Source organism: Physeter macrocephalus, chromosome 6, assembly GCF_002837175.3.
Source record: "Physeter macrocephalus isolate SW-GA chromosome 6, ASM283717v5, whole genome shotgun sequence".
Classification (NCBI taxonomy): domain Eukaryota; kingdom Metazoa; phylum Chordata; class Mammalia; order Artiodactyla; family Physeteridae; genus Physeter; species Physeter macrocephalus.
In genome coordinates this window covers 37,749,129-37,771,622 of record NC_041219.1, presented here as the reverse complement: position 1 = coordinate 37,771,622, position 22,494 = coordinate 37,749,129, and the positions used below count along the sequence as shown (strand labels likewise).

The 22,494-nt window shown below is 34.0% G+C and overlaps 1 protein-coding gene and 1 long non-coding RNA gene across 2 annotated transcripts in view; one reads left to right on the top strand and one right to left on the bottom strand.

Moving 5' to 3' along the window:
* Window positions 1-22,494, bottom strand: part of WASHC4 (WASH complex subunit 4) — a 61,318-nt gene that overhangs the window by 3,506 nt on the left and 35,318 nt on the right. The window contains exons 23-32 of the mRNA XM_024127307.3: window positions 18,237-18,311; window positions 16,625-16,729; window positions 13,918-14,052; window positions 11,899-12,007; window positions 8,069-8,135; window positions 7,507-7,593; window positions 5,209-5,356; window positions 2,534-2,630; window positions 1,752-1,948; window positions 1,101-1,200 (exon numbers count right to left, since the gene is read on the bottom strand). Of these exons, the coding sequence (XP_023983075.1) occupies window positions 1,101-1,200; window positions 1,752-1,948; window positions 2,534-2,630; window positions 5,209-5,356; window positions 7,507-7,593; window positions 8,069-8,135; window positions 11,899-12,007; window positions 13,918-14,052; window positions 16,625-16,729; window positions 18,237-18,311 (1,120 nt within the window). The remainder of the gene's footprint in view (window positions 1-1,100; window positions 1,201-1,751; window positions 1,949-2,533; window positions 2,631-5,208; window positions 5,357-7,506; window positions 7,594-8,068; window positions 8,136-11,898; window positions 12,008-13,917; window positions 14,053-16,624; window positions 16,730-18,236; window positions 18,312-22,494) is intronic.
* On the top strand, window positions 8,147-10,802 carry LOC114486432 (uncharacterized). The gene is made up of 2 exons (XR_003680140.1): window positions 8,147-9,510; window positions 10,116-10,802. It is a non-coding gene; the product is annotated as an uncharacterized lncRNA (long non-coding RNA).

Here is a 22,494-nt window from a genome sequence, read left to right as displayed (position 1 = left end):
GACTCAAATTCTTCCAGATGGCTTTGCTAAATATTATTTTTAAATGAACCCAAACATAACACATATATTTATTTATTTAATAAATATTTAGTATCTTCCAGGTAACAGCCGGCAATCATTCTTCAAGAACACGATTATTATTCAGTCTAGATTCCAAAAATGCCTGCATATGCTAATAAGTAATACTGATGGAACATTATCAACAGGGAATAGGGTAACTGATAGAAGTGGTCTACCCAAATGAATCACCTCTATTCAGTGTGAAAAACATTTATTTTAAAATTTAACTGGCAAAATAAGATTAATAAAAACATCACGTTTTATGAAGTATCTTTTATTCTTGATTTGTGAAATACAAGTAAGAAAAAGGAAAAAGAGCAAACATGAAACCTGTCATGTTGCTGTACCTAGTTTTAAGCTTCCAAAGAGGAAACCTAAGTTACATAATTTCCATAACAGAAAAAAAGGAAATATCCATTCTTCAGGGAAGACAATTGTTGCTAAATTTCAAGTTTGAGAGAAATGTACCAGGAGGGTCCCTTAAGTATGAAATGCTGAACAATTTACACCCACAAAGAATATAATGGACAGAATCCTCTCCTTAATGACTATCAGCTATTATGGCTCTACTGCTCTCTAATTCTCCAAGGCCTGGCTATGGAGGAGCACAGGAGGCTATTACTGTGACATTGAAATGGCCTTGACTATTTTATGTCTCCTTAATCACCTGTCCCACACATTCAGTCAGTGTCTAGTCATCAGCAGCTCTGACTTAAGCCAACATTTAGTCTCCTCCTCTAATTTGTTCCTTCTTATCTGATACAGTTGAAGGGTGAAAGAAAAAACCCTAAATTTGGTAAATTTTTTTTAAATTAAGAGATGAACTGAATAAAGAGTTATCTCAGAACGAAATGCATAAACTATGTTAAATTTCTTTTCAGTTTCACAAATGATCCCCTTAGGCTTTACTTCTTTAAAAAGACATTTCTAGGTCTATATTATTTTTCAAAAAGAAAAATATGACTAGATAAAATGGGGTATTCGTGTCTACTACTAAAGACAGATTTATTGGTCTTTCCAAATTTAAGCCACTCACTGACCTTCTTTCTCTTTCTTTTCTTGGTTTTCTTCAGCTGCAGTCTTGTCAGCTCTGAAGAAAATTCTTGCACTGCTCAGTGAGAAACAGAGCAATTCAAATTCCTAAGTAAATTAAAAAAAATTAGAAATAAAAGCTGAAAATACTTCAGTAAAACATCAAAATTATATTTAATCTCATTATTTCTAAAAAGCTCTAGTGAGTGCAAATCGCAAATACAGAAACTGAACTGTGTAATCCACCCATTTTTTAAGATATGAGTCAAATGGCTTCCAAATACCATTCATTTAAAAATATACTCTTATGACCACTATGCATCTCACTTGTTAAAATGGGAGTTTCAATATAATTTATGTTTCGTCAGTGATCAAGAAGTAATAGATATTAAAAAGTCAAAGCAGGGGCTTCCCTGGTGGCGCAGTGGTTGCGCGTCCGCCTGCCGATGCAGGGGAACCGGGTTCGCGCCCCGGTCTGGGAGGATCCCGCGTGCCGCGGAGCGGTTGGGCCCGTGAGCCATGGCCGCTGAGCCTGCGCGTCCGGAGCCTGTGCTCCGCAACGGGAGAGGCCACAACAGAGGGAGGCCCGCATACCACAAAAAAAAATAAAATAAAAAATAAATAAAAAATAAAAAGTCAAAGCAGATCTGTTACTCTACCTGTAGATAAACATCCAGTCGCTTCTGAGTGAGATTCATGGTTTGTAGTAGTTTTTCATCCTGACTAGCTGACTGCACATTCTGTTGCTTAGCAACTGCTCTTATCTCCTTCAGGTACTTCTCTCTAACAGACTGGAACCAGTGAAGTGAGTCAAATTCCTGGTACTGATCCAAAAGCTTCAGAATATAAGCCACACCTAGAGTCACCAGCAAAACCAAAACGAAATTACAATGTGTAGACAAGTTATATTCTACTCCACCAATAATTCCTAAAATTAAGCTAACCATTTTGAATTAATCCTCTTGCAAATTACATTTTACAGCACAAATGAATCAGTTTAGCAACATGGCTTAATTCCTCCTTAAAAACATATAAAGAACTAAAAAAAAGGCCAATCAAGAAGAAATAACATGGCTATGAAAATCACCTGGAGATAACACAGGGCTGTAAGGGTGGGGAAAAACTTCCACTGCTAAATAGACAACAACTAGGAAGCTACAGGGAAACTAAATACAAGATGCTCAAACTGTAAATAAAACCACAACAAAAACAAAGCCTAAATAATTAGGTCCAACCACTCTAAGTGATTAGCAATACCAAAGGAGCATGAACAGCAGTATAAATAACAATCAGATGACCCAGCCAAAAAATAAACAGTAAACACAGCTCGTGAAAAACAAACCTACAAAGAGCACATAGCTCTATTCTCAAGCAAACATTTTGAAAAATCCCTTGTAAGGTAAACATAAAATTCATGAGAAAACAATTCCACTAAGCTTACCCATGGCAAAGCCATCATCAGTAAAGGCAGCTCCAATTTTATTTTTTTTATTCAATTTCTCCTTACAACTAATGGAATGCTCCACAAAGTTGAGGGTCTAAAAAGATATAACAACATATTAGAGAAACAACTGTGCTAAAAAATCTTCAGTTCCTAAAACAGACATTTCAAAAATTATAAACGGGATCTCTTCTAAGCTCCTGTCCTTTTGATTTGAAACATTTCCCTCATATAAATAGCTTCTTGGTGAGGTCATAATCTGTGTAAGTATCTCTTAATGGTTCTTCTTTCCAAGCCCTTTAAACATGAGCACTCCCTCAATCACCACTTAACCCAAGCACAGTGCTTTTGTGTATGGTTCATTCTAAAATATTATGCACATTTAACAAATGAAGGCATTGAGACTTGAGAGGTTTACTAACTTGCCTAAAGTCATACTCTAAATCAAAGTTGTAGTCAGAAAAGTAGGCCTGCTTTACTTAAAAGCTTAAGCACTCTTAAGCATGTCAGTCCTTACTTCTGCCCACCCAATTCATTCTACAATAGTATTTCTTACCATATTCTCGGTTTAAAAGGCTTAGTTAGTCACTTGGATAAACAAATTCCCCCCCAAAAAAGCACTTCCCTAAAAGTTTAGCTCCTCTGAAATATCTTATCTAATCATAGCATTTATTCAACAAATATTTACTGAAACTTAATAATACCAGGCATTATTAAATAATTACAATAAAAAAATGAATACCATCAAAGAGTTCATACTTTACAGAGCAGCACTCCTGGCAATGACAGAAAGGCTGTGTATCTGCACTGTCCGATACAGTAAGCCACTAGCCACATATGGCCACTGTGCACTTGAAATGTGTATGGTAAAACCTAGGAACTGAATTTCTTTATAAAATTTTAACTAATTTACATTTAAGTAGCCATTAGGGGCTACAAAAGGATAGCACAGCACTGGGAGACTGTTTAAAAATAATTATGGTACAGTGTGATAAGTACTATAATAGCCTACATTGGAAACAAGATTATCAAGTTCCACTTTTTTTGCCTATAAAACTTACTTGGCAATTAATCACATTTTATAAAATCTTTGTCAACTGTTACTTAAATCTTCTTTAGATATCTCATTTATGTTTGTCTTCTTTCTGGAATTAGATTATAAACTCAAGGACACAAGAACAGTGTCCTGGGCTTCCCTGGTGGCACAGCGGTTGAGAGTCCGCCTGCCGATGCAGGGGATACGGGTTCGTGCCCCGGTCCGGGAAGATCCCACATGCCGCAGAGCGGCTGGGCCCGTGAGCCGTGGCCGCTGAGCCTGCGTGTCCGGAGCCTGTGCTCCGCAACGAGAGAGGCCACAGCAGTGAGAGGCCCGTGTACCACAAAAAAAAAAAAAAAAAAAGAATAGTGTCCTATACTTCTCTTCTTTGTAGTGTTCGTAATCCCTCTTGTTTTCTCCATCACTAACTGAATTCTGACAGCAGCTCTGCAAAACTAGACTCTTCCTCAATCCCACAAACGGTTTGCCATTGCTGTTTACCATGACTTCAAATTAAAGAAAGATGGTAAGAACTCACCATGAGTTAACTACACTATTATCAAAGTATAACTAAGATAGACTCGCCTCCAATCTGACACCTTATATTCATATCTGAAGATGAAAAGATAATGCCTATCAGATAACTGTGGACATTTCTGCTACATAACAATTATTATAATAGAGCATTAACAATTAATGTATTAAAAAAAACAGTAGAAAGGAAAATGCGTGAAGAAAAAAGCTGTCCATAGACCATCAGCTACTTTCAATGGATAATAATGGTTCTAATATGTTAGAACATATGTGTTAATTCAGGCAGCAACGTGAAAAGTTATAACTCGATCAAAGTTAGATGTAATCAAAAGCTAGGTCTGCTCAGTGATATTTAGATTTTAGAGCTATCCATTTACAAATTTTTTAAGAAAGAGCTTTGTTATAGAAACCTTTGTAGAAAAATAACTCTTATTGCTAATATATACCTCTCTAATTTCTTAACTCCATTTTCCCCACTGTGACAATTGTTTTTATATTGCGATTTTGGTTAACTTGAGCTATTTTTAAGATGCCAACCAGAATTAGAGCAAAACATACCATATACTACAACGAGAAAGCACTAAAATTTTAGCTTACATGTTCATATTTACTACCAAAAAGACAGAAGTTGTCCTCAAATAGTATGCTTTTAAGAAATACTTCATATTGTAACAGTCTACATTAATCACTTAAAATGACTATATGGTATAATTCAGCCCAAAGATTATATGGTTGGTGTGTGTGTGTGTGTGTGTGTATATATGTGTGTGTATATATATATATATATATATATATATATATATATATATATATATATATATATATATATATATATATATAAAATAGTGTATGCTCAAGTAATTTAAATCACACTAGGATTTCTCTGGCTGTTATGAATAAGAATCTATCTGAACTATGAATAAGTCTCATTCTACATAGCTAATAAGTAAAAATTCTAGGCTGCATTCACTGAGACCACATTTAGTTTTATCTACCACCAGAAAGTCACCAATATAGTCTGTTTGCATTTCCTGCTGTAAAAAAAACTGGATCTGTTTATTAATACTTTTTCAAAAAATTCATTTTGGGTACTAAAAATACTCACCAGAGGTGGAACAATGATATAGAAATTTCGGAGATGTATATTCTTTGGCCTTCGAAATTCTGGAGCAAAAACATCCACAAGCATTTTGAAATACTCTGTGCCTTCGGCAGAATTTCGTGTGTGATCACTGAGGACTGAATCCAAATGCCTAAAATGCAAAAAAATTATTTACTTGGTTCCTTTCTCAAAAGAAGATGGGGATTTTAAAATCCACTTCTAATTAGTTTAGATGAGAGCACTCAAAAATGTGAAATATAAGACATCTCTAAGTAATCTTCCTTGGGGTTCAGAATAAACTCATTTTTTTATGGACAGAGGCTAATCAATATGATTTAATTAACTTAGTCCCTAAAACAGAATATGTAGGGCCTCTTGGAACTTTATAGAGTTTTGTATTTCTTCTCACAATGAGCCCTGTACAATTCCATTTCATTGTAAATAAATTCCTTTTCATCTTAAATCTCTTCACTAACACTTCTTCTATACCTCCTTACCTCAACTGAAACCCATCTCCTTTTGAAGAACTTAGCTTCCCACTCAACCTTCAAAAACATTAGCTGCTTTTTCTCCTACATCCCTTATGTATAGCTATTACCACTTTCAAATTATTATTCCCCCACCACTAGACGGTCTTAGAAATCTCTCCTTTGAGACTCACATGATCCAACTATATCCAACTACCCCCTCCTGAAAGCAGGCATCTATAATGGTTTTAACCACTGCTCTACATTTATTTATCTTGGACTATGATACCTACTCCAGTTCTCCTCCAACATTCTGGAAGACTTAATGTCCATTTATATAATCAGTTCATTATCATAACCTCATAACTCATTGACTTCACCTGCCATGAACTTTCCTTCACTTGATGAGTAAACATTTTGGGCGAGAATACAAAATAGGTACTTGCCATTACATTGCATCAGGGGGCCCTATAATGTCATGTCCTGTTACTGGTGATGCTAAGTTTGATCACTTGGTTAAGGTGGAATACATCAGTCTTTCCATTGTGAAGATGTTTTTTCCCTTTGTGATTAATAATCAATTTCTGAGATAATTTTTTCATAGTGAATGAATACTCTGTTCTCCAAAAATGTTTGAGAACCCACTGACGATTTGTCTCATTTCAAGTATTACAGTGATGGCTGCAAAACTGTTTCTTTTTTCCTAAATTTTCTCATCCCTTCTGTATTTACTAGCTGGCTAGCACTGTAAAAAGGAACTTTCCCTCTGCTTCTCCAACTTTTATTATCACTATACTCACAGTTTCTTTTTTAATTCAATGTATTCTAAGCAATTTCTACCATTATTCTTTTTGATATTCAAATTGTCTCCGGGCTTCCCTGGTGGCGCTTCCCTGGTGGCGCAGTGGTTGAGAGTCCGCCTGCCGATGCAGGGGATGCGGGTTCGTGCCCCGGTCCGGGAAGATCCCACATGCCGCGGAGCAGCTAGGCCCGTGAGCCATGGCCGCTGAGCCTGCGCGTCCGGAGCCTGCGCTCCTCAACGGGAGAGGCCACAACGGTGAGAGGCCCGCGTACCGCAAAAAAAAAAAAAATTGTCTCCACTTTGCCCAGGGGTGCCCCTTCATGCCTGACTCAGTAAGTGTTACAATTATTAATAATATAACTTAGTTTTCTAAAGACTTTCTTAACAATTCTGCATGCCTCTCTCAAGTTTTAAATTGTTTTCCAAAATCACTATTTACTCAAGTCTGTAATCTGCACTGTCCCATAAAATAGTCATTAGCTATTTAAATTTAAATGAAATAAAAATTTTAATTCAGTTCCCTAGTCCCATTAGCCCTATTTCCAGTATTCAACAGCTACATGTGGTAGTGACTACTGTACTGGACACTGCTGCTCTAGATTACATGAAAGGAAGGACTAGTATTCTAGAAATACTAGTTGGCAAATAGAAATATTTAAAAAGAGTAAAAAGAAATAAGTGAAATGAACTTTATTAATGAGATATTTGGCATTCTTTTTTAAACACTAAATCCTCAAAATCAGTTATGAACTTTACACTTTAGAACATTTCAATTTGGACTAGCCACATGTCAGGGGTTCAACAGTCACATGTATTAGAGACCATGGTCTAGAAGATTCCTTTTAGGGAAGTTGGAAAGACATCAGAATACTGTAGTCTTGAAAAAATTATATTTCATAAATTGAGACCATTACTTGCATAGTAAAAACACTGACATATAAGTTTATATTACCCTCTAGTCTTGTCTTTAACATTTAAATGAACATATACTTTTTAAATCTCCAAATTTAAATTATTCCAAAATTAGATTACCTAGCTGCTTTTAATGTTTCTTCTGCAAGCCCTTCTTCTTTTACTAGTTCTTCAAAATTTACAATATCTTCAAGATCAGGTACAAATCTACATAAGAATTTGGGAAGGAATTTATTAAGTTAAATATGTGCAATCGACACAGATATGAAAGCAGTACTGTAAGACTAAATTTTTTAACTGTATCTTTGGAAAGAATTTTGCATTTCAGTTATATTATTAATATCGCCACTTTAGTTCCATAATTGAATTTTAGATATATGAATAATCAAATTATCCTTAAAAATCATGTACTCTATAGAACTATTCACAAACTGTACCAATAAAAGAAATTAACTATAACTTTAAGAGAAATAAAGCTTTTCAACGGTCTGCTGTAGTCTTAAAATTTGAGAAAAGATTTAACTAGTATAACTAATGATTTCCTGCCATATTTGATCTCAAAATATATCAACAAAAAAAGAAAAAAACCCTCTCTACAATATTACTTATAAAAAAGACAGATTTAAATGACATAAAATTTCTAAATGGCATAAACAAGGCAAAAATATGTTTGCATCCATACCTAATGGCATTGCTGCTACAATGAAGGCCACCAGATCTTATCATCCGTACATAGCCCATAGCATTACCTTAAAAACCACACACACAAAAAATCAGATGTTTATACAAATAACTCTAAGTTCTAATAATCAGGAATACAGTTATTTATAGCAATTACAAGGTTTCCACTCCTAAGTAGCAAGAGATTTTGCTGTATTTTACACTTCAGTTTTTGCTCCATAAAAATAAAACTTACATATTTGCGCACTTAAAATATAAATGTACATATATACATCTATATTAAATATTTTTAAAATAAATGTAACTTTCACTTGTAAAGTCATTAAATGCTGACATTTTAAAAAATCAAACACTTTAATATATTACTATATCAATAATTTCTTCACTCACATTAAGTATGTGTCTGTGTCTCTCTCTCATGTTCATACACACACACAGCTGGAAGTGATATTCAGAAATCCTTATCTGATGCCTCCCAAACTAATATCTCCAACCTGGGCTACTCCTCTAGGCTTTTTTATCCAATGCCTACACCTACATGTCTAAGACAAATTTTAATTTAGTAAGTTCAACTCAAACTCAAGATCTTCACCCCCAATTATATTTTCTACCTTAGAAACTGACAATTCTATCCTTCCAGTGGCTCAGGCCAAATGCGCTGAAGTCATCCCTGACTCCTTCCTTTCTCTCACACTTTATATCTAATCAATGGGCAAATTATGTTGGCTCTACCTTCAAAATGTAGCCAGAAACCAACCAGTTTTCACCACCTTCACAGCTATCACCCTATTCCAAACCAGCACCATCTCCTGCCTAGAAATGCAATATGCAATGGCCTCCTGATCTACTTCCACCTTTAGCGTCCCACCCCTCAAAATGTTTCCTTCACATAGCGGCTGGTGGTTCTTTTAAAACTAAGTTGGAGCATTTCATTCCTTTTCTGAAAACTCTACAATAGCTTTCCATCTCAGAATAAAATCCAAATTCCTAACATGGTCATCACAGCCTTGTATGATCTTGCCCCTTGCTGCTGTTCTGATACCATGGCCTACCATTCAGGTCTTCACTAACTCCATTCCAGCCCCTATTTCCCCAAAATGCCAAGCAGACTCAGGCATTTTACATTTACTGTCGCCTCTTTCTGGTATACTCTTTTCCTAGCTATGCATGCACATGGCTTATTCCTTCATGTTATTTAGGTTCCTGCCCATATGTCACCTCCTTAGAGCTTTCCCTGAATATCACTAAATAGCACTGCCCAGCCCCACTACATCTCCTTACTCAGCACCTATCACTGATACATTATATATCTCTTTGTGTCTCATCCCACTAGAATGCAAGATCCATGATACAGCTTTTGTTTTCTTCACTGCTCTATCCCTAGAGCCAACATTTCCTACTCAAATGAAATGAAATTACTTGGGAGAAAGAATAGACAAAAAGGTAAGAAGCTGTTAACATTTCACAACCATATATTACAGTAATATGTACTTTACATACATAATCTCATCTGATACCTTTTAAAACCCTCAAGTAGTATTACTGAATCTATTTTAAGGCTTATCTCAATATGAGAGATGATGTTAAAATGTTTCTTTATGCATCTTAGAAAAATCAAGTATCTAGTGTGATTGTTTTCCTCCAAATTGTCAAACTGGTATCTGGCTGATCAAATGTGCTAGTGAGAAGCAAACAGAGAGTAGCAGTTAAGAGCAAACCTCTGAAGCCAGACTAGTTGGGTTCAAATATGGACTCTGTACTTTTTAGCTATAAAACCTAGGTCAAGTTAGAAACTTTGTGTCTTAGTCTCCACATCTGTTAAATTAACCTCTAAAGGGGCAAAGACTTTGTTTATTGTCATAGGTATCACCAGCACCTAGGAACATTGTGTTGTCCTCAATAAACCTGTGGAATGAATGAATGGAAATAACATTTACTTCATAACATTGTGAGTTTTACATGCATTAGAACACATAAAGCACTCAGAACAACCTTGGCACACAGTAAATAAATGCTTAATAAATGTTAATGGTTGTTAATCATTTCAGCAGGCAAAGGACTTAGACCAAAGGACTTCTCACTTTGCTCCCGGCTCTGAGATTCCTTACTCCTTTTCTCAAGAGAGTGAAGAGACTCAAAAGCACATGACAATTTTTTATAGGCAGAGGTAAAGAATTTATATTTCCTAAGAAGAGAATAAAGAATAAAATGCTGGAACAAAGTAAAAAGGATAATATGCGCCAACTGCGGAATACACGCTAGTGGCAACAAGAGGTGTCGTTATTTTTTGTGTATTGGGGGAAAGTGTGTATTTTGATGTGTATTGGGGAAAAATGACTAGCATACTAAGCTCATGATTTAATGATAATTACATAGTACAAAATTATACTTTTAAAAAATATAAAAACATGAAATAAATACTACTACAGGCAGTATTCACATGGAGGAAAAAACTCATATTGGTGTATAAATTAAGTGAAGTTTTAAGCAACGCTGCTCCAGAAAAACAGCTCTTAATTTGAGGCCCATGGCCTCTGACTTTGAGCATCTGAACTCCAGTGTATCATATGCAAAATGTATGTGAACGAGCACATGGGCATTGTTCTGGGAAAAACAAAAATCAGTCCAGAGTTTTCACCAGATTCTCAAAAAGGGTTAAAAACTATTGCTCCAAAACTTTACAATCTAATATGTCATCAAATATCACTATGAATAAAAAAGTACTTATTTGAAAATACCTCATTATTAAATTGTTTAAAATTAAAAATTTACTAAGGTAAAATTCCCTAAGTTCTTGTACTAATACAAAATAGAAAGGCCTAATATGTAAGCCAATTAATTTATAAAACTTAAGCTAGTGCTCACTGAGTTTACTACCTAAATGCTTATAATACCCTTCCCACTAGTAAACTTAAAGCCCCTTAGAACAAAGGCTATTTGTATTCTCAGCATCTAGAAAAATATCTGGTATAACAGAGCCTTTATAAATGTTTGATAAATGAATGAATGAATCTCAGGAGGCACAATTTTACCAAATTATAGTCAATAAGAATTTACTAACTGCTTGGTGTCTGCAACTGTGAAGAATACAAAACACCTTTGGACTTGGGGCCAAAAAAGTCCCACCAACGCCACTTATTTCTCTTGAGTTTCTCTTTTTTCATCTTTAAAAACATGACTACATGCCTATCTCAAGGGTTACTGTGCGGATATTAATAGAGATAATATATGTGAAAAGCTCAAGTAAGCATAAAGTTTTTTAAATCTAGGATTATTTTTAAATGCAGTTCTTGTTTTTAAATATATTATTACACATTTCAGAAGACAAGTTCTACTTGTAAGCAGGACAACTCAAGAAATTATATATAAATATGATATGATGTAGCATAGAAAAATTATTAGTTAACTTTTCACATAAACATTTTACACCTTTGCATTTAGGCTTAACTTTTAAAAGTGTAAAACAGTGCCTTGAACAGAGTAGGTACCCAATAAATAGTTACCAGTTGACTATTTACCATGAGTATGGCCTTAGAGATGAGTTAGTTATTATATTTAACTTAACTGAAGAGCTTAACCACAAAAATAGTTATTTATATTATTTTATTTAAAAATATTTCATTTATTTAAATTAATCCACAATCTCTCAATTATTATGCACCAACAGTCTAATCATACTTGAAAAACTTTTGGTAAGAAAAGGAAATTATTAGTGGAATAAAGCTGAACTCAGGCAATCACATATTAAGTTTATTTGTATGAGATACTTAATATATGAGATAGATTCTTGGGATTTGTACTTTATTTCCCAACACTTTTACAATAACTTACCAATCTGGCTGATGAGTTGCCTGAACTGATCAAGGTAGCTTTGTCCCTCTGGGGTTATTCCAAGTTTTCTGATGCCTCGATTGAATTTTTCTGCTCTTTCAAAAGGATACTAGAGATAATTTGAAGACTACCATTATTAACAAAGACCCCTAAAACATAAAATGCCTACCATGACAATACCACTGTCCTTTCTAATTTTGTATTTCCATTGTGCTTAAAAAAAAGTCACTGAACGCTAATGAAAAAAATTTATAGCACAAAAACTACCAATATTCAAGGTCAATACAAATTAAATAAGGAGAATAATTATTAATGCCACCAAATTTAGGTTTTCCACCAACATTATTTGTCTCCCTAGACCCAACTACTCTGTCAGATAGATAAAAGAAATCAATTCCTCCTAGAAACATTTGTTCAGAAATGTGTGACCAAGTTTCCATGGCCTGAGAAGTATCAGGGACTTATAATTTTTCAAGTCTTAGCCAATTAAAAGATTTAGAAAATTACTCATTTTATATTAATAAAAAATGGAAACAATACTTATCCAACAACAGTATTATTATTTATTTCTCTAAACACTAGTAACTTCTGTTCCAATAAAGATGAGAGTGAATATAATTTTGTACTGATAACTGTAATCTGTAATTTTAATAATTATTTCACCAGAAAGTAATATTTTGCCGCTCTGACACTGAAAGGAACTAACAACTAGTGTATAAAAGGGCTGGAACTAGGTGATGCTTAAGACAGTTCTGGATGCGGCAAATCAAATGTAAGATCCGTCTAAGCCTGTTGGTTCCCCATCCACATGGCTATATGCCTCTGTACTGTTACCACTTGCAATTCTTCATTTCACCATGGGAAAACTTAGCCCTGAGGGCGAAGGGAAACTGACATTCTTATAAATTATAGATGGGACTGTCAGTTGGTACAGTTATTTTTAGAGTACTTGGCAATATGTATCAGAATTTTAAATACTCATATTCTTTGCCCTTTTCCTCTTCAAGGAATCTTTCAAAAATATTTGAACACAGATAAATGTTCAAAGATGTGATGTGTAGCACCGTTTGTAACACAGAAAAATCAGAAAAAAACTAAATATCCACTCAGTAGGAGAAGGTTAAAGGAGTTACAGTATACATCTTTACTATCAACTCTTTAAAAGAATGAGGTAGACCTATAAGCACTGACATGTGATAAGCACACTGCAAAACAGTATGTTTAGTTTTAGTCCATTTTTGTTAAGGAAAAAAAAAGCAATATTTGTAATGCACAAATACATGTTTATCACACAGACATCTGGAGGGCATCACATGACACTGTTAATAGCAACTGCCTCCAGAAAATGAAACCGGAAAGAAAGAGAAATGAGGGAGGATATTTAGTTTATGCATTCTATATTGCCTAAATGTTTCAAAATGAGTATGTTCTGCTTGTGTATGATTTTAAAATAAAGAAAGGTAACACCTGACTACATTGATCATTTAATTTTTCCTTACACTTTTGTTTACAGTGAATGCAAAGAGTAAGAAATTGCAAGGGAAAATATAGAAAACAGGAAGCCAAATCAAGGAGACGTTATGCGAAAAATAATAAAGAAAAAAAAACCCCAAGAGAGTAACTCATAATGAATTTTAGCATAAACATTTGCCATACAGGCAAACCTTGGAGATATTGCAGGTTTGGTTTAAGACCACCACAATGAAGCAAATATTGCAATAAAGTAACATGAATTTTTTGGTTTCCCAGTGCATATAAAAGTTATGTTTACACTGCACTGCAGTCTATTAAGTGTGCAATACCATAATGTGTAAAAAAAAAAATGTACATGCCTTAATTTAAAAATACTTTATTACTAAAAAATGCTAACCATCATCTGAAAATACAGGTTTGCCACAAACCAATTTGTAAGAAAGGCAGTATCTGAGAAGCACAATAAAGCAAAGCACAGTAATATAAGGTATGCTTATATACTCAACAGTTGAATCAAACTACCTTAAAAAGAATATGTAAAAATACCTTATGATCATTTTGGTCCTTGATTTCCCTGAAAAACCGAATATCTTTAATCAATCTGGATTTGATATGTTCATCATACATAAATTGGCTAAATATATAGAACTTCTTTTTCAGAAACTGGTAGGTGAAATTAACCTATAAAATTAAAATTTCAGAAATTGGAGAATGTTATGAAAATTAATTTCAAATCAATATCACTGAATAAAATAATCTATAAAGTCTAATTCATGTTGGACCTGAAATATTTTTAAAAATGAAGTTTTTTTTTGCCCAAGTTTACAGAGCTTTCTAAAAGCTCCCCTTAAATATTTTTATGACACAAAAGGAAAAAAGAAATCTAAAAAATGGAAAATATTTTCATAAAACTAAGAGCTATAGTGAGAATCATAAACCAGATTTGACACTCTAGTTTTCGTCATAAACCACACTCAGAAGTTTCTATGTTCCACCATTCATAAGATTACTTATTACTAATCTACATGTATAAAATGATACTAAAGTAAGAAACATGGTGCTCTTTGACCTTTCCTGAAGGAAGAGAGTAAACATCAATTATTTATCCATAAATATTTTGAGCATCTCTTATGTGCAAGGCAATGTGCCTGCTCTCATGCTAGACATGGTCATCATCATGAAGTGTATATTCTAGCAGGACAGGCATTTTAAGACAAGTATATGTTAAATAAACTATTATATCTCAACTGCAATAATTTCTAAAATGAGAAGTATAGGTGTTCTGAGAATGGGTTAAAAGGCCCTGACCTAGACTCAGAAAACACTGAAAAAGTAGGACTGGAGCTGAGATTAAAGTCAAAGTAACAAGATTAATTCTGACCTATAGATGAAAGCCTTGTACTAATTTCCATCCCCACCACCCTCAAATATTACTAATTATTTTAGCATATGTATGCCCTTTTTAACAGTCTTCATCACCCAGTTATAGAAATGCGTGCTTTCTCAGAACTTTTCTTGTGGCTTAAACATTGCTTTTTCTTGATCTCCTCAGCAGTAGTAGTCTTAGAAGTAGTCTCTTCTTTACCCTTTCCATTCCTTTTTTTCCATACATTTATTTATTCATTCATTCATTCATGGCTGCATCGGGTCTTTGTTGCTGCGGGGGCTTTCTCTAGTTGCGGCGAACGGGGGCTACTCTTCGTTGTGGTGCGCAGGCTTCTCATTGTGGTGGCTTCTCTTGTTGCAGAGCATGGGCTCTATGGCGCGTGGGCTTCACTAATTGTGGTGCACGGGCTCAGTTGCTCTGCGGCATGTGGGATCTTCCCGGACCAGGGCTCGAACCCGTGTCTCCTGCACTGGCAGGCAGATTCTTAAGCACTGCGCCACCAGGGAAGCCCATACATATCCTTTCCATTCTTAAGAGTGGGTAACTCTGCCAGCCTCTGATCTTATTTCTTCTACGCTCACCTCATCATCACCAGACATCAGGAATTTACATTCATTAGTGTGGTTAACTGATTAACAACTGTTTTTCCTGCTGGAGTACAATTACTATGAGAGCAGGAAATGTCTGTTTTTCTTATCCCAGTGCCCAGCACAGTCCTGAGACACATAAAATATGAGCATAATTATATCTGTTATATGAATGAGTGTTTGTTTGACAGATGAGGTCAAAGAAGAGTTTGATCCTTAAAGGTTCAGAGTTTATTCATCCTGAAAGGCTCAGACATCTCGACATGGATGACTCCTTGTTTTAAATTTGAAACTCTGACTACCTATGTCCCCTTCCTCTATTGATAACCACTAACACAGAGATCCAATCACATTACTTATCAGCTCAAATACTTCAGTGGCTTCCCCACTACACTAAAATGGTCCCTATGTAACTTTCCAGTCATGTAACTTCTCCCTATTCCCTTACTCCCAAATACGCTTAATAACACTTTACTATTTAAACATTTGCATTCTTCTTTCCTCAAGGAGAAACTGTGGCCTGAAAACCAGGTAAATTTAAAGACTTCTCTTTTTCCATTGAAGGAAACATAGCATATAAGCTCAAATGATTCTCGCAAGTGACTGAATGCCCGTTTCTAAGAAGATTCAAGATATTTTTTAAGCAAATTGCTATTTTTATGGATATCAAATAACTAGTAAACGCCCTCCCAAAAAAAGAGCATGACTGATGTTAAATAAACTATCAATGATTTGCTTTCAGAAGCAACTTACAGAGAATATCAAACAATCCACCCAGATATATACTTATGCTAATGTCCTCAAATCTCCAATGTTATTTAGAATGATGATCTTAAGACGGTAAAACGTTCCAAAGTGCCTTTTTTTTTTAAGATTTTTTTTGATGTGGACCATTTTTAAAGTCTTTACTGAACTTGTTACAATACTGCTTCTGTTTTATGTTTTGGCTTTTTTGGCTGCGAGGCATGTGGCATCTTAGCTCCCCGACCAGGGATCAAACTCGCACCCACTGCACTGGAAGGCGAAGTCTTAACCACTGGACCGCCGCCAGGGAAGTCCCTAGAGTGCCTTTTGAATTACAAAGCTTCCATCACATCTAACACAATTTCAGTGACAAACATTTTAATTATACCAAACAGAAAAATGGAGATTAAGGTATAATATAAACAAGCAATAATGTATATTTACTACAATATTTGATGAAAAAAACTATTTTTCAAACTACCAAATTCAACAGGGGTCTATTACCCACACAACCTCCCTCCCAGAAGGTTCTTACTGTTGTATTCATGATTCCTGTGCCATGTGTTCGAATTGAATTAGCAATATGCCGAATGTTAATAGTGTTCAAATGTTTGTTATTGCTTGTTCGTTCAATAAAAATCTGTAATGAAACAAACACAATCAATAGCAAACACTGGCCAGTTAACCCAAGAATTTTACAATTTTATTTTATTAAAGATAATTGAAAAGTCATTCAAAAAGATAATACAGTCAAAGCAAAGGAATAAACAAGATGATCTCTAAACAATTATTTGTTGTCTTCTTTATTTTACTAACTTGCACTACTGAGAATCAATTCTTTGCCCCTCAGCCTTTCTACATTAAAAAAATTTTTCTTCCAGGCACATTATGGTCACATTATCCTTGACAAAGGAGGCAAGAATACACAATGGAGAAAAGACAGCCTCTTCAATAAGTGGTGCTGCGAAAACTGGACAGCTACATGTAAAAGAATGAAATTAGAACACTTCCTAACACCATACACAAAAATAAACTTAAAATGGATTAAAGACCTAAATGTAAGGCTAGACACTATAAAACTCGTAGAGGAAAATACAGGCAGAACACTTTATGACATAAGCAAACAAAGCAATTGACAAAGGATTAATCTCCAAAATATACAAGCAGCTCAATGCAGCTCAATATCAAAAGAACAAATAACCAACCCAATCCAAAAATGGGCGGAAGACCTAAATAGACATCTCTCCAAAGAAGACATACGGATTGCCAACACACACATGAAAAGATGCTCAACAGCACTAATCATTAGAGAAATGCTAATCAAAACCACAATGAGGTATCACCTCACAACAGTCGGAATGGCCATCATCAAAAAATCTACAAACAAAAAATGCTGGAGAGGGTGTGGAGAAAAGGGAGGGAACCCGTGCTCCGCTACAGGAGAGGCCACAACAGTGAGAGGCCCGCGTACCGCAAAAAAAAAAAAAAAAGTCATGTACCACAGTGTTCACTGCAGCACTATTTACAATGGCCAGGACATGGAAGCAACCTAAATCTCCATCGACAGATGAATAGATAAAGAAGATGTGGCACATATAAACAATGGAATATTACTCAGCCATAAAAAGGAACAAAAATGAGTTATTTGTAATGAGGTGGATGGACCTAGAGTCTGTCATACAGAGTGAAGTAAGTCAGAAAGAGAAAAACAAATACCATATGCTAACGCACATATATGGAATCTAAAAAAATGGTACTGATGAACCTAGTGGCTGGGCAGGAATAAAGACACAGACGTAGAGAACGGACCTGAGGACATGGGGGTGGGGGGAAGGGGAAGCTGGGACGAAGTGAGAGAATAGCACTGACATAGATACACTACCAAATGTAAAATGGATGGCTAGTGGGAAGCCGCTGCATAGCACAAGGAGATCACCTCAATGCTTTGTGACCACCTAGAGGGGTGGGATAGGGAGGGTGGGAGGGAGGCTAAAGAGGGAGGGGATATGGGGATATATGTATACGTATAGCTGATTCACTTTGTTGTACAGCAGAAACTAACACAACATTGTAGAGCAATGATACTCCAATAAAGATATTAAAAAAATTTTTTTAATAAAAAAAAATTTTTTCTGAAACTCACTCACTTGATTGTTGAGATTATAGAGGTATCGAGACACAAATATATGAATGTTTCTCATAATTTCCAAGACATCCAGGCCCTACAAAACAATCCACAAAGAAGTTCTATAATTATTAGTTTAAAATAATCAGACATATCAATATAGTGACTTACTGCTTACACCAAGTCTCCCAATATTTTTAAATTATTTTAAAGAACAACTATACAAAAAGTGCAACCAAAGGTTAAAAAGAGCCTTCTGACATGTACAGTTAGGACTAACTGCTTGGGGAAATCTGACTGCTTGTTATCTTATTCCTTTTGTGTAGACAGGAACAGTTAAATTTAAAATTTCAAAGATCCATGACTCACAATCATTTCACCACCACTCTTGAGAATATTTGTCTTCCCAAGGATCTTTTCTATATTTTTTGCAAAGTAAATTAATGGCCAGATTATAAAAATAGATTTTAGAATCTATTTTAGATTCTAAAAGAGTCTAAAATAATAGCCAGATTCTGGCTATTATTCTATATATAATAGCCACAATATGTATTATAAATATGTATTATATAATATATAAATACTATATATTTATAAAATATATACTTTTTCAGGCATTGTGCCTTTTTCAGGCACCTTGCACTTTTTCAGTGCAAGCTTCTTTATATGGAATTCTCCAATATGAGGTATTATTCTTCTTAATTCCACAGCTGAAGAAAATGAAGCTAAGGGAGTTCCGCAAGGAAGCTAGGAAGAGGCAGAACCCAGGGATTTAAAAAAAATCTAATTCCAAATCCTTATGCTTCTTTTAATCATACTAGACCACTTTTAATATACAAGTTACCTAGTAAGAATCCTCATTCTTCAGTTATTACTCTAATACTAATAGCATCATATAAACTGTTCCATAGCTTTTCTAATTGGGGCTCAAAGTAATCATCACAATACCCCTTTGATTAAGCTTTTATTATAGATTTTCTCATGTTTTAATCTAAAAATTTATTTACTCATTTTTTTTCTCCCACATGAGCTGAGACTGTTTTTATTTTTGTATCCCTAAATGTAGTTCAGTGTCTAGCATGTTTTCAGTAAATATTAAATTTATAAATAAATGAATGAAAGGATATACAAACTGATCCTGCAGTTGGTCCCTATAATATGCAGTAAGATGAATGAAAAATTATGACCCTCAACTTCTGGAATTGAATTAACATTTTTTGGTAAATATTATCTGGATTATCTTAGAAAGAATTACATGCAAATTAACTGAAAACAAACCTTTGCACTCATGAGATACTGCCATACTGTAAATTAGCTTATTGAATTAGTAAACCTAAATAGTTGTTTGCACTCCTCATTTTAAGACAAATACAATTACATAAATTTAACCAATTTTCTAACATATGAAAGTTTATATATTGTATCTAGGTTTAAAATCCTTAACCGTCACCTTGATTAAACTTTTTAAAATTCAGCAGAAGTCACCTCACTATCCCAACATGTTTCTGAAAAGCTGTATATAAATCTATGTATATTTCAAATTTTCAACAAAAGTAGAAGTATAAACATTTGGAAGGCTGTGGTAAATTCTTTCATAAAGCAAATTAGCACCATCTAATTTTTTATTCTTCTCAAGTATGAGGTTTTTTCTTGGAATATAAACATGTACTAAATAAAGTAAAAAGAAAAAATTTTTCTTAGAGAAATACTGTTATCATGCTACAGTCAGACTATACTAAGAACAGTTTATACTATACCTGTTCCAAAGTCTGACTAGGAAGATGTGCCTCGGTCATAACCAATCCATAACGCTGAGTAGCTAAATTTCTCATTTCACTGTAAGTGGCCCAGTCGTGAAGAGCTACTGTTGTTAGATTGTAGAAAGTCTTGTCTAGGTAATGAGTTACATAAGCTTCAAAAAAAAAAACAATCAAAACTTTTCTGATTCATGAACAGTAGGAAAGGAAGAGAAATGAAAATAAAAAGGAAAGAACTTGTCTTTGAACATTAAATTTCTGCCTTTAAAATAAGGTGCTAGGAAAATAAAAATGAAGAAACAAAAAGGAATTCAAGAATAAATGCACAAATACAAAGAAAGATTTTCTCAAGGTTTCGTTTTTGTTATTTGCTCTTTAACAGGGCAAACAGATATAGAATATGACCCTAAGAAGGAAAGCAGAACACTCACCTCGTATGTCAATGAAACGATTGAAAAACCGAATTGGATTCAGAGAGAAAAAAAGGGCCAGGTCTTTCATGCCAACTTTGAAAGGGTTTCTGTCATCCAGCTTTAAATGAGTATGCACAGAAAGTCGCAGGTCCTTCTCTATTTCTTTGCACAACTTGTCCAGCAAATGCTATTCACAAAAGAATTGCTATCTTAATTTTTCAAAATAATATTCTAATTGTATTATTCTTCTAGCTGTCTATGTTCTCACTGTTAGAGCTTTAATATCTGTGCGATGAAAAAATTTGTCAAACTGGTTTAAGAGTCTAAATACTCTATGGTAAAATATTATTTTATTGGGAGAGTGAAATTATTTTGCTATCTATTGAAAATCAATGATTTTTTTTTACCAGGGAGCAGTTAGATGAGTTCTAATGAATTCATTAGTATTTTAAGTATAACAGCCTTGAAAAAAAAATCAAAAGCTAACGTCTGATGGCTTCATTACAAGGAACATGAATATACGATATAAAGCATAAAATTTATAGAAACCAGCAACAAAGGAGGAAAGGTCCTGAGAATATGCAAGAGAGAAAATTTTTTAAAAGCTTCCTTGTAATAATCATTTAAAAAAAAAAATCACAAAACTCATGAGCTAAAGGCAATGAAATTAATCATTTTTTCTGGCATACCACGGGGTTCTAAGTACTGACCAGACATGTATCTCATTTTCTAAATACAAGTATTTAATATGAGAAATTATATTTTAAAATTTCACAATTTTATCAAACCTATATAAGGTTTATATTGTGAAGTTTACTCATTTTTAATTGCTCCCTCCATATAAAAATACTGCTAGTTGGAAATTTAATTTTAAAGATATCAGTGTTTATAATACACACTTCATTAAAACAGGGACGGATGTACTATATTGCATTCAAATTATCTGTTACACAAGTAATAGGACTTACACTTTTAAATATAAAATATTTCAGTCATTAGCTTTCCAAATGAAATTCAATAAAACATTAATAGTTAAGTTACCTTAACTATATGACCATTAGCTGCAGACAATAGTCAAACCAATTTTTGCATTTGCATTCTTCTAACAAACAGAACTTTAAATTCAAATATCTACTTACTAAAGTAAAAAAAAGTTTTCCAAATTCCTAATCTGATTTCTATATTAAAAATTAGGAATTAAAGACCAATTTCGCACAATAGTGATAGTTCCTTTGTGATTTACAATAATAATCTTAAATTTGTGAAAGCCTGCTTCAATCCAAAAAGTTTTTCTAAGCATTGAAAAGCTTAAAACGTGTCTAGAATGCAATCTCAAAATATGTTACCTCATTTAAAATTTCCATGATTTCCTTGTCATAGCAATCCAGAAGTACTTCATAGGACTCTAAATGTCTTGCATGCATCATAGCAGGTACACAGTCACGTAAAGCACTGAACATGTACTAAGATGAAAAGTAGAATGTACATGAATTTAGAAAGATTACATTTCTAAATTATATTACAAAGGTTAATTGTCTACCTTAAAAGACAAAACCTCAATCTGAAGGCTGTTTTTTTTACACATGACTATCTTACTTTCCTAAGTAAGAGTCGAATTTTATTCTCTAAAGCATATACTTTAAGTATACAAAAAATTCACATTAACTTATCCTTTTCCTACCTTGATCATTCAAATACACTCGTTTCCATAAAGAAATGGAAAGATCTGAACAACATATAACTTACTGACAAATAAGTCATATTATTTTGACACAAACTAAAAACCCAGTGCAATGAGAATGATTAGGAATATGAGGGGAAGAGTGAAATATATATTAATTCATTAGTAGTAATATAAAATTTATCTAAGACTATAAATTTTATTGAATATGCATAGCACTGTTAAAAAAACAGCATCAGCAGTTTTAAAACAGTTTATTAAACGATCTATTTTAAAATTAATTAAAGTGGTTTACACAGTGACTAAAAAAATGATGGGTTTATTCTTTACATTATTCTTTACTTACATGTACTCTGGCTGCATCAACAGCATTTTCATATACATCATCTAAATAAATTGGGAAGACAGCTCGATGCCAGTATAAAAAAC